The 13,884-nt window shown below is 42.5% G+C and overlaps 1 protein-coding gene across 1 annotated transcript in view; it reads left to right on the forward strand.

Moving 5' to 3' along the window:
• The window catches only part of LOC118398624 (inositol-trisphosphate 3-kinase B-like), a 51,182-nt gene extending 41,116 nt beyond the window's left edge, over nucleotides 1-10,066 (forward strand). The window contains exons 7-8 of the mRNA XM_035794150.2: nucleotides 3,558-3,629; nucleotides 6,358-10,066. Coding sequence (XP_035650043.1) covers nucleotides 3,558-3,629; nucleotides 6,358-6,579 — 294 coding nt within the window. The 3' untranslated portion in view covers nucleotides 6,580-10,066. The remainder of the gene's footprint in view (nucleotides 1-3,557; nucleotides 3,630-6,357) is intronic.
• The last annotated feature ends 3,818 nt before the right edge of the window (nucleotides 10,067-13,884 follow it).

Consider the following 13,884-nt stretch of genomic DNA (forward strand, 5'->3'; position numbering starts at 1 on the left):
ACATGGTCAATCAAGTTAATGTTTCCAACAGTTTACTAAACATCTACTGATTTAGAACCACAGAGAGCTACAACAAGTGAGCACTGCATCCGCTATTCCAGCACCATTTCAACTTTTAAACATAATCAAATCAACTAGGCTATGGGGGCTGATTCCAACTTAGGAAATTACGCCTTTCTTACGCACGGCTTTCCTACCCAGTTCTCAGTAGTTGGTATTCAGACTTACCTTAGGCAGGTTCGTAATGTGCTTTGCCGTTGTGGTTCCCTTGCACTCGCTGAATAAATGTAATTCAACTGCTGAAAACCCCCCCACTTGCTGGCCAACAGATTTTCTCGTGGAGTTTTCATTCAATAGGGATTTCAGTACATTTATCTGAAGCCATCCCTTTAAATACGGTTTACCTTTAATTGGACTTTTGTCCACAGGCTAGAATACATTGAGAGAACAAGGTCAGAAAATTGGGATCAAAGAAAGAATGCCATCTATGCATCTTTGTCTCCGTTTCAGCACCAACTGGTAAATAAAAAAATACTGTGATTTTGTAGATTATTTAGGCACATTTTAGGGTTAAGGGAAATGGTTTGGAGAGCCTTTAAGCAGAACACATTGATGAGTAAAACATACAGTGGTTTGATTCATCTTGTTGTCATAATCAAGTTCAATCCATGAAATAATGGAAGGTGTAACACCTGGAATGGAACGGATTGAAGCTAAATGGACACTACTTTACAAATTGAAGGAAACTTACACTGAAGTGACAGTTATAAATGTATGTGGGTATTACTTATAGTGGCTAATATTTACTTTTTTTTACCCAATTTCGTGGTATCCAATTGTTAGTAGTTACTATCTTGTCTCATCGCTACAACTCCTGTACGGGCTCAGGAGAGACAAAGGTCGAGAGCCATGCGTCCTCTGAAACACAATCCAACCAAGCCGCACTGCTTCTTAACACAGCGCGCATCCAATCCGGAAGCCAGCTGCACCATTGTGTCAGAGGAAACACTGTGCACTTAGTGTCCTGGTCAGCTTGCACTGCGCCTGGCCCGCCACAGGAGTCGCTAGTGTGCGATGAGACAAGGATATCCCTACCGGCCAGACTCTCCCTAACCCGGACGATGCTAGGCCAATTGTGCGTCGTCCCATGGACCTCCCGGCCACGGCTGGCAGCGACAGAGCCTGGGCTCGAACCCAGAGTCTCTGGTGGCACAGCTAGCACTGCAATAGACAACTACGCCACCCGGGAGGCCCAGCGGCTAATTTTTAACATGATACAAATTGTAAAAAAGAAGAGAGGAAAGCCTGGGCAAAGGCTATAATTAAAACATTCTAAAGCGCATATATCAGCTCGGCAGGTTCAGCCCTAAAGAAGCCTATGGCTTGGGTGTCCAAATTTCATCCACGCAAATTATGAGGGCACACAATACAAATTCAGAACAATAGCACGACTATTTATAGCCTATTTCACTGTGGAAAAGAGGCCGCAATACATGTCATGATGATATGATTTTCGGTTTGATTCCATATGGCTGGTTTCACATTAGTCTCCAGAAATTACAAGGTCAGCAGGTAGCCTAGCGGTTAAGAGTGTTGGACCTGGAACTGAAAAGTTGCTGGTTTGAATCCCTGTGCAGTCTGTGTGAAAAATATGCTGATGTTCCCCTGGAGGAGGTACAGTAGTTAACCCTAATTGCTCTTGTAAGTCGCTCTGGATAAGAGTGTTTGCTAAAATGTACATAAATTGAAAATATAGGGAACAATTGCTATTTGTATTTACAATCCCCTTATCCAAATGGATTACTAATTTACCGAGCTCTTATCCATTTATAAATTACAGTGCATGGAGAATGCTGTTATTTCTATCGGGAAAAAAGAAAGTACACTGAACATAAATATAAACGCAACCATTTCAAAGATTTTACTGAGTTACAGTTCATATAGGGAAATCAGTCAATTGAAATAAATTAATGAGGCCCTAATCTATGGATTTGACATGACTGGGAATACAGATATGCATCTGTTGGTCACAGATACCTTCAAAAAAAGTTAAAGGCGTGGATCAGAAAACCAGTCAGTATCTGTTGTGACCACCATTTGCCTTATGCAGCACAACACATCTCCTTCACATAGAGCTGATCAGGCTGTTGATTGTTGCCTGTAGAATGTTGTCCCACTCCTCTTCAATGACTGTGTGAAGTTGCTGGATATTGACGGGATCTGGAACACGTTGTCATATACATCGATCCAGAGCATCTCAAACAGGCTCACTGGGTGACATGTCTGCTGAGTATGCAGGTCATGGAAGAACTGGGACATTTTCAGCTTTGAGGAATTGTGTACAGATCCTTGTGACATGGGGCCGTGCATTATCATGCTGAAACATGAGGTGATGGTGGAGGATGAATTGCACGACAATGGGCCTCAGGATCTCGTCATGGTCTCGCTGTGCATTCAAATTGCCATCGAAGAAATTAAATTATGTTCGTTGTCCATAGCTTTTGCCTGCCCATACCGTAACCCGACTGCCACCATGGGGCACTCTGTTCACCATGGGGCACTCTGCCATACATGCTGTCTGCCATCTGCCCGGTATAAATGGACTGGGATTCATCTGTGTTCACCATGTGGCACCCTGCCATACATGCTGTCTGCCATCTGCCTGGTACTATTGAACTGGGATTCATCTGTGAAGAGCACTCTTCTCCAGCATGCCAGTGGTCATTGAAGGTGAGCATTTGCCCACTGAAGTTGGTTACGACGCCGAACTGCAGTCATGTCAAGACCCTGGTGAGGACGACGAGCGCGCAGATGAGCTTCCCTGAGACGGTTTCTGACAGTTTATACAGAAATTCCTTGGTTGTGCAAACCCACAATTTCATCAGCCATCTGGGTGGCTGGTCTCAGACGATCCCACAGGTGAAGAAGCCCGATGTGGAGGTCCTGGGGTGGCGTGGTTACGCGTGGTCAGCGGTTGTGAGGCCGGTTGGACAGACTGCCAAATTCTCTAAAACAGCGTTGGTAGAGAAATGCACATTACATTCTCTGGCAACAGTTCTGGTGGATATTCCTGCAGTCAGCATTCCAATTGCACACTCCCCTCAAACATGAAGCATATGTGGCATTGTTGTGTGACAAAATTGCACATTTTAATGTCCCCAGCACAAGGTGCACCTGTGTAATGATCATGCTGTTTAATCGGCTTCATGATATGCCACAACTGTTAGGTGGATGGATTAGGCAAAGGATAAATGCTCACTAACAGGGATGTAAACTAATTTGTGCACAAAATTAGAGAGAAATAAGCTTTTTGTGCGTATGGAACATTTCTGGGATCTTTTATTTCAGCTCATGAACCATGGGACCAACACTACATGTTTTGTTTATATTTTTGTTCAGTATATATCTGGTATCCAGTATAATAATAGTTTAGTTTATGTTTTTTTTCTGTGTCCTTAAAATTGGAGAAATACTGAAAGCTTTTCAGCTCAGATTTTCCCACGTCACCCTGGGTAGTTTTAATAATAAATCTTGTGCTGTCATCTGTCTGTTTTCAGAACTGTTATCTGCACCGACTGAAGGACATTAGGGACACTCTGGAAATATCAACCTTTTTCAAGACCCACGAGGTAAACAAATCTATTTTTTGAGTTGTAACATTTACCGAAATAGAAGCATTTGAGATCCGCCCATGTACCACTCAACTGATACAGGAGGCTACAATCTGTGCAGTGGAAACCCATGAACAATGGCACCCACACAAACACCAACCAATCACAGGACATTGTTAATCTAAACAGGAAGCGTTGTCAGGCTTCTGAAGGTACTGTGGCGTTTCAGAGGAAAGGTTGAGACACAGGCCCTAGAACAAACCTCTCTGGAATAACCTATGTCCTGCTGCTTAGGTGGAGTCAAATACAGGGTGTGTCTGTTAATCCCTTATTTATGCCTACTGTATTTGACTTTATAGTGACATTTTTTGTAAACTCAGGAATAGCTGACTAATACGACTATTTGGAATCCAGTTTACATCGACCATCTGTCCAGACATACTGTAGTGAGACACAACCTGTAACATACAATAGTATTTTCCCCGTCACAAGTCGGAAGATAAAGTGTAACAGTAAATGAACTATGTGCATACAGTAGTCAAATACAGCTGAATCATGACTGACCTTTACAGTAATAAGAGGGGTGCTTGAAGAATGTTGATTTAATGGGCAGTTATTTACTTGGTGTAGATAACATACTTAACATGATTATATGTGGCGATTATAGACCATACTTAACAGGATATGCTTCATTAGGCTTCTCCGACTTTATTCTTACATTTATTTTTGGGCTCCCGAGTGGCGCAGCAGTCTGAGGCACTGCATCTCAGTGAAAGATGCATCACTACAGTCACTGGTTCAAATCCAGGCTGTATCACATCTGGCTGTGATTGGAAGTCCCATAGGGTGGTGCACAATTGGTCCAGGTTTGGCCGGGGTAGGCTGTCATTGTAAATAAGAATTTGTTATTAACTTATTTGCCTATTTAAATAAAGGTAAACAAATAATTAAGCGCTTTGAGATTTGATGAAAAGAGCTATACACTTCCTTGCGAAAGTATTCACCCCCCTTGGCATTTTTAAATTTTTGTTGCCTTACAACCTGGAATTAAAATAGATTTTTGAGGGGTATGTCTTGTTTCATTTACGCAACATGCCTACCACTTTGAAGATGCTTAATATTTTTTATTGTGAAACAAACAAGAAATAAGACAAAGAAACTGAAAACTTGAGCATGCAGAACTATTCACCCCCAAAGTCAATACTTTGTAGAGCCACCTTTTGCAGCAATTACAGCTGCAAGTCTCTTGGGATATGTCCCTATAACTTTGGCACATCTAGTCACTGGGATTTTTGCCCATTGTTCAAGGCAAAACTGCTCTGGCTCATTCAAGTTGGATTGGTTCCTGCTGGTGTACAGCAATCTTTAAGTCAAACCACAGATTCTCAATCGGATTGAGGACTGGGCTTTGACTAGGCCATTCCAACACATTTAAATGTTTCCCCTTAAACCACTTGAGTGTTGCTTTAGCAGTATGCTTAGGGTCATTGTCCTGCTGGAAGGTGAACCTCAGTCCCAGTCTCAAATCTCTGGACAACTGAAACAGGTTTCCCTCAAGAATTTCCCCGTATTTAGCGCCATCTAGCATCCCTTCAATTCTGACCAGTTTCCCAGTCCCCGCCGATGAAAAACATCCCCACAGCATGATGCTGCCACCACCATGCTTCCCTGTGGGGATGTTGTTCTCGGGGTAATGAGAGTTATTGTGTTTGTGCCAGACATAGCGTTTTCCTTGAAGGCCAAAAAGCTACATTTTAGTACCTTCTTCCATATGTTTTGGGAGTCTCCCACATAACTTTTGGCGAACACCAAACGTGTTTGCTTATTTTTTAATTTAACAATGGCTTTTTTCTGGCCACTCTTCCATTAAAGCCCAGCTCTGTGGAGTATATGGCTTGAAGTGGTCCTATGGACAGATACTCCAATCTCTGCTGTGGAGCTTTGCAGCTCCTTCAGGGTTATCTTTGGTCTCTTTGTTGCCTCTCTGATTAATGCCCTCCTTGCCTGGTCCGTGAGTTTTGGTGGGCGGCCCTCTCTTGGCAGGTTTGTTGTGGTGCCATATTCTTTCCATTTTTTAATAATGGATTTAATGGTACTCCATGGGATGTTCAAAGTTTCAGATCTTTTTTTTTAACCCAACCCTGATCTGTACTTCTTCACAACTTTGTCCGTGACCTGTTTGGAGAGATCCTTGGTCTTCATGGTGCCACTTGCTTAGTGGTGTTGCAGACTCTTGGGCCTTTCAGAACAAGTGTATATATACTGAGATCATGTGACAGATCATGTGACACTTAGATTGCACACAAGTGGACTTTATTTACTTAATTATGTGACTTCTGAAGGTAATCGATTGCACCAGATCTTATTTAGGGGCTTCATACCAAAGGGGGTGAATACATATGCATGCACCACTTTTCCATTCTTTTTTTTTTTAAATACGTTTTTTTTTTTTCATTTCACTTCACCAATTTGGACTATTTTGTGTATGTCCATGACATGAAATCCAAATAAAAATACATTTAAATTACAGGTCGTAATGCAACAAAATAGGAAAAACGACAAGGAGGGTAAATACTTTTGCAAGGCGCTGTATAAACGTAATAAGTTACTATTATTATTAAAATGGCTACCATACACACATTCCAACTCTATTTGAAACTTTCTGTCCTAGCCTATTGTAAACATATTTTTTTGTTTTGGTCTCAGTGTTTTGAGGACTAAGATGGATCCCTCTCTCCTTCCCCAGGTGATTGGCAGCTCACTGCTGTTCGTCCATGACAAGCGTGAGCAGGCCAAGGTGTGGATGATAGACTTTGGGAAGACTACCCCTCTGCCTAAAGGACAGGTCCTGAGTCACAGGGCCACCTGGGAGGAGGGCAACCGCGAGGATGGCTACCTCTATGGCCTGGACCACCTCATAGACATTCTCACCCACATGGTGGTGACCCCAAAGCCAGACTCACTCTAAAAAGGGACTGTCCCCCCCATCAACTCAATCCTAACCCCGACAGGACCACCACCTCGCACTACAATGACGCCTCTGATGTCCCCAAAAAGCTACCCCTCCCTCCCTTATTCCCCTTCTCCCCTGGCCCCAGATATCAAACTGTAACCACATAAGTGTTTTGTGTAAACTTGTAGATTCTGTACATACTGCTGTACAGTGTGTTTCTGTTCTGATGAGACCACGGGTTAGGTTAGGTTCCTTCTCTGCAGCTAGTCCGTGACAACCCTTCTTGAGATTTTAATTTGTTTAGTTTTAAAACAGTTTAAAAATATATTTTAGTGTTAACTAACAGTGTGTATCACTGCAGTTACAACTTCTATGGTGCATGGCCTTGTGGTAAAAGCCAAACATTTGAAATAGTTGGATTCAGAATTGTGGCACTTCCTGTGTTTATAAACTTATATACAATTTAAGATTTACAGAAAATGTCCAGGGTCAGTTAGCCTGGAGGGTAGGAGTGTTGGGCAGTTGCTGGATCGACTCCCCGAGCTGACCATGTAAAAATCTGTGGTTCTGAGCAAGGCAGTTAACCCACTGTTCCCCGGGCGCCGTGGATGTCGATTAAGGCAGCCCTCTGCACATCTCTGATTCAGAGGGGTTGGGTTAAATGCAGAAGACACATTTCAGTAGAATGCATTCAGTTTGTACCTCATTATGTAATAGTGTACTTCAGACTGTGCTGTGCCTATATTCATTCCAGTTTCTTTGGAGGGAAAGTAGAGAAGGTGGCATAAGTTAATGCACTCTGATTTGTAATTATGACCTATTTTATTAAGGCTAATGTTGACATTCCTGTAATCCAAACCATTGAGGAGTGACTGTCAGTTCAGAGGTCAATGTACATGAAGCAGATGGAGTGGGCGACTAACAGGAAACGACTCTTAACCAAGTGAGAATGAGTTTGCATTCTAAATATGCCAAGTGCCTCAGCCTTTCAGCAGACATAAAAAGACCAGGGCCCTTTTTCCCAAAAGCATCTTAAAGGGATACTTCGGGATCTTGGCAGTGAGGCCCTTTATCTACTTTGACTCAGATCAACTAGTGGATACCATTTTCATGTCTTTGTGTCCAGGATGAAGGAAGTTAGAGGTAGTTTTGTGAGCCATTGCTAACTAGCGTTAGCGCAATGACTCAAAAGTCAATGGGTATCTGCTAGCATGCTAGTACCCTATGGTAATAAGATGAACTTAGTCTTAAGATGCTTTTGGGAAACCGGGCCCAGGTTTTATTATCTTATTTTAATGGTTCTATGAGTCAGAGATGACATCACCTGTGACTCCGTCATTAATGTATATCGTCTACCACTGTACACCCATAATAATCACTGCTCTTAGAATGAACCCACCCCATCCTGTTTTCCTATGATCCTGTTATTGGGCACAAGACAGATGGTGATTGCTGTTTGCATGGCAATTTGACATTCATATATACATTCCTGCCTGATGCCCAAACATCCTGAGGTGGCAAACAAAACGAATGGGGTGTTGTCTGTCTACTGTCTATTTATTAAGTATACAGACAGAGAGATAGGCATTTAACAGATCAACATTGTCATCATTGTCTGTTTGGATTCAATTAGCATTGAGTCATGTTTTTGATCACAGTCGGATCACACGCGCATGACATTGACCATAGAAAGAGTAACTTGCATGGTATGGGAGTTTTTTTATGGGCGTTAATACCCTTTTTTAATAGTTTACTTTAGGGTTTAATAGTCATTCACCTTTAATAGCCATATCACATACAATAGTCCTAGTTATGAGAGTGAGGTGAGGTTGGCCTTGTTTTGAAATGACTGTTCTCTCACCTATATGTAAGGAACTGAGAGGGGTGTGGTGTGTTAGGACTGCAAACATCATGTCCTAAAGAAACAGCTCACTTCTCCATGGCCTTTAATGGGTGGAGCTTGAGGCAGTTGATTCTAGCAGGACAAACTGGACCAATAGTTTTGACCAATACCCAAGGTGTAAAACTTTGTGCTTTACTTGTCCTGTCTTTGAGTGCCGTTGAACTACTTTACCTTTGCATCAGGGTTATCAACCTGAAACGTTTCGAAATAAATACAGTTTGGTATGTTAAAATATGACTTGATATTAATGGCCTGCACTGTTGGAGCTCGGAGATTAAGATGTTCACTGTACCCTGCATTTACATCTGCAACACTGTGCATGTGACTAATACACTTTCTGAATCTAAACCTAATGTGATGTACAGGATTGTGGTACGTTTGCATGAGAGTGATACTATCGGCCCATTGCACTGGACCAGAAAGGACAGAAATAAAGAGTAGAGTGCCCTCTGCTGTTACTGAACTGTATTACACTGAGCAGCATAAAACAAATGACATGGGTGCATTTTCCAGAAACACATTGTGACTTTGATTTTAATATGTTGCCTTTATTCTCTTACTTCAATATTTCTTCCGTAGCTTCTTTCAAATCCATCCTCTGACGTTGTGCTTGTCGTTTTTGTGAAGTCTCTTAGAATGATATACTCATGACCATATTTATTTCTTTGTGACATTTGCACAAGAACACTAATGCATGTGTTTTCATTTTTGTTGAAAGTCAGTCATGATATAATCATTTAGTAAGTCACTGTAATATACAATGGTCACTGCTTCTTACAATGTGTAAATAATACTGTATGTTTTAGAGATGAACAAGAAGTCTGTGTTCTGTGCACTCTACCAGGTGTTCTTTTGTGCCTTGTGACACCTATGATCTGGTTTAGTGCTACGCTGGCCAAAGAGTGGTTGACATGGAGATTGCCATAGCAACCTCATCTGTCATCCCTGGTCCAGGTTGACATGATTGAGTCCTTCCTCTCCCAGCCTTGTGCTGTGACACTGTGGGGACATTGTGCCTGAGATCCTCTGCAGGGTTGGGGTTCATTCCAATTTCATTTGGAATTTTTTAATTCGCTCATGTGGAGAGTTAATTCAGCTATCTTGAAGTTATGTAATTGCAATTGAATTGAAATGATATTGTTTGGACCGTTTGAATTTGAATTGAATTGGCATTGGAATTCAATATTGGTACATTTCCTAGTAAATTGAATGAATGCACTTAGTATCAAACATTGACCGCAGGATTTGTTTGAAATTACTTCAACTTATATTTCTATATTTCCAGTATATAGCTAGGCTGTCTGAACAGTGACATGATATGAAAGCCTGAGGAAATTGAATTTGAATTGGAATGTGGGAATTGTTGGAGATAATATTAAATTAGCTCCGAATTCAAAGACTGACCTGGAATTCTTATTGAATGAAATGGAATTTACAGGGAGTTGTGGAACCAATCCCATCCCTGCTCTTCAGGTCATTGTGCTGTCACCCCATGGATCTGCTTATGTAAATCATGCCATCATGTCAATACTGCAAGCAAAAATATGCTTGACTGTACCATTTTTACTGTAGTAAATTTGAACAATGGCTTAAACGCTACCATGTATGTGTGCCTTTTATTTGAATGTACAACGTGCTCTCTGCTACGGTAACGACACAGGTAAGTGTAGCTATTCCACATGGGCTTCTTGTCAAGCACATTTCACACAGTCTGCTCTTAATCTTTTCATCATGTCATATGAGACAAATCTCTCTCCCTGTCTCCCTCATGTATAGACATTTGACCAACCAGATCTCACAAGCACAGGGAGATGTAGCCTACATTCGACTTGGAGTCAGATCAGGTAAATCTAAGGAGGTACATGGCAGCATGCTTTCAGAGCTCCCCGCAGAGAGGAGAAGTACACCATCCCACCCCTTTGCTACATGGGGTATTGTCTAAGAATATACCTGTTCCAGGAAGTGTTGTTTTTACCAGAACATGATTATGGTCAGAGAGTAAACACTCACACCAACTGTTCACGTGACAACTGACAGGCAAGGAGCCACCAGCACCTGGAAACACGACAACAATCACGCATCAACACATTTAGAACACCAACCCTAGATGAGGAAGGTCATAGTTAGCCATATATGAATCTGCCACTTGACATGTAAAGACAAATACATCATTTGCCGGTGCTGTAGGGGTTTGTTTATTAATTATGTTTGTCTATATATGTCTCCTCTTAGTCATCAGCTTATTACATGGGTCATTTTCAACATGGCATTGTAGCAAATAAAAGTGTTAGTATGTATGTACCGCTTGGCCACTAGCTAACATAAAAATATAATGTCAACAATCCCAAGCACTGAAAGTATAAATAGAGATTCATCTAATTATATTATGTGGTCAATTACTGTATAACAAACTGTTGATTTCCTCTGAAATGGTTACAGCACCGAAATAGCACCAAATCTATCAGTGTTCGCTCATTTCAGATCAGGCTCTTTTGTTTGGGTGATGGATTTGCTGCTCTCTAGTGGCCAAACTACATCATGACAAGCAGATGTTATTTGTTAGATGGAAGGTCAGGGGGCATGAGAAGCATTACATTTCCACAAACAGTATAATTCTCTGCGTGCGTCAGAGTTACAGGTCAAAATAAACACTACATGAACACTAAAAACAGAACTAATGCAGAAGTGTGAGAAGAGGTGGTGTGGCCGTGGGAGAATGATGATGATCTTATTGAGTTGCTCAGGTGTTTTTTCCCCAAAGTAGGAGGAGAGGACTGCCTTATTTAGTAATGCTTGGCCTGAGTCAGGCGGCTGGCAGGGAGCCTGAACAACGCTGCTGGCCTGGGGAGAGGGAGGCTTGGAGAGGGGCCATGCAGGAAACCCACCCATACATCCTCTCTTCTTCTCTCCTCCCTCTCTTCCCCATCCCATCTTCCCATCCATATTCATCACAATATACTGTAGCCAACGGCTTGCACGTGTAACAGGGTAAGCCTTTCTGCCTGTCATCTCATGAAGTGTCGATGTAAAAAGGCTCAGGGCTGATCTCCGGAGATGATGACAGAAAGTGATAAAGCAAATCTCAGTCATGGGGTAAGGATGACATGTCAGCTGCACAGGAGGCTGCTGAGGGGAGAATGGCTCATAATCATTTCCAGAACAGAGCAAATGGAATAGCATCAAACACCTGGAAACAATATGTTTAATGTATCTGATACCATTCCACTCATTCTGCTCCACTCACTGACACAAGCTTGTTCTCCCCAATTAAGGTACCACCAACCTCCTGTGGTCAGCTGTCATCAATTGAACTGGGTGCAATGTTCAGAGAATTTCAAACACTGTACTTTTTTAAAGGCTTGAAGTTAGTTTGCACCATACATTTTGTAGGGAAGTACAGCTCTGTCAATCAGGTTATGGGAATTGCCCAAGATGTTTATAGATCACCGTGGCAACATGCCCAATTAGCCCCTGGGACAGGTCTATCAAACAACAGAGCAATCTATGAGGTCAATTTGTAGAGGTTTAGGTTGCATTTGAACAAATGTCATTAATGCCATTCAACAGTCCTAGCCGACTGCATTAGTGTGAGGGACATCACATCCAAGGTAGAAATTGCCCAAGATGCATGCCACAGTCATTTTGGGCTTCCCGGCTTCTGACGATAGACCAAACAATTATGTACAGCATACATCACAAAGGATTACCTTTACTTTACATACGCATGTGTTGTTTATTCAGTGATGTCACTGAGAAACAGAGCAGCTGGTGATGGTGAGAACACTTCTTGTACATTCCTCAGCCAACAGCATCATAGGAAACAGAGAGCGTGGAATGCTGGAGTCCCACTTTACAGAAACCCAGAGGAAATGTATGTCATACCTCTGATAACCCTCAGACAAGAAGCAGAGCTGAGGCCTCATCATATCCAAAGGATCGAGGAAGCACTGTCTCCCATTACCTTACATTCACTCACATTCTCTGAGACAGAAAATGAACAGCCCGCTGAGAGGTAGGACTCCATCAGATAGGTGATGTGTGAAAATGAATGACATTAGACATCTGTGTCAACCAGTAACGTGAGGCACCTTGAGTTATAACCATGAAGACTCTACTAGAGATCAGCATAGTCAGGTTTTCAGTGGCACCATTGCTGAGATGAGCAGTGTCTTAGTCGTTTTATAAAGGTCAGAGCGCCCCCTACTGGCCTGTAATGTCATGGTTGAAACAATAGACAAATGCTCTTTCTTCTCCCACCGAAGGTTCTGGGATCAAATCTCTACCGGCTTGGTGTATCACCATCTTACCGTCCGTCACCTTACTGTCTCCTAATCACTAATAGAATGCTGTATACTGTCGGTCGCTGTCTGAAAAGATCCAACATGAAATGTCTGTTCAACCAGGAGAGAGAATTCCAAATTTGTAGAAAAGGGATCTAATAGCCCACTATCAGAGGGAAGGAATCCTTCCAAGACATGAAAGACAAATACTGTAACAATATCCTTTTTACTGTTGATTCAATAGAGATGAAAAAAGAGGATATCCAAGGATAACCATTATCTAGCACGCTTCATCAATGACACATTGTTAAACAGTCTGGTTGCATTTTCAACAATAAAATGTGAGACGCAAAAGACAAATTGCTCTACGTAAATACCCTGTTATACAACATTCCATCATAAACCTGAGACAATTGGTCTTAGGACAATTGTGAAGCCATGTCTGCCTACCCACAACAAGCCTTACCGAGGTTTTCTAATACTTTTGGGCCCTGTACTGACCACTAGAGCGCGCAGGCACCTTTGTCTCTCTATCAACTCTCCCGCTCAGCTCTGCACAATGGCTGACCCCTCCCTCGCTTATCCTCCCGTCCCTCAAAGCCTCGGTGTCCCCTAATGGCACCATTGTCTCTCTATCAACTCTCCCGCTCAGCTCTGCACAATGGCTGACCCCTCCCTCGCTTATCCTCCCGTCCCTCAAAGCCTCTGTGTCCCCTAATGGCACCTTTGTCTCTCTATCAACTCTCCCGCTCAGCTCTGCACAATGGCTGACCCCTCCCTCGCTATCCTCCCGTCCCTCAAAGCCTCTGTGTCCCATAATGGCACCTTTGTGACTCTATCAACTCTCCCGCTCAGCTCTGCACAATGGCTGACCCCTCCCTCACTATCCTCCCGTCCCTCAAAGCCTCTGTGTCCCCCAATGGCACCTTTGTTCAAGTGCTGTTATCGTAGCAAGTGGAGAAGTACCAGAAACCTCTCAACAACAGGTCTGCTTATGAGGGGGAAAAAATTGTGTTAACTATCTGCTGTTAACAGTCTGGTTCAATGGGAACGGTCTAGTAACAGCTCTGGCCGATCAAGACAAGAGAGAGCCTGTTAAAACTTCCACATATTCAGTACAAAAACAGAGTTTTTCAT

This window comes from Oncorhynchus keta, chromosome 19, assembly GCF_023373465.1.
Source record: "Oncorhynchus keta strain PuntledgeMale-10-30-2019 chromosome 19, Oket_V2, whole genome shotgun sequence".
NCBI lineage: Eukaryota > Metazoa > Chordata > Actinopteri > Salmoniformes > Salmonidae > Oncorhynchus > Oncorhynchus keta.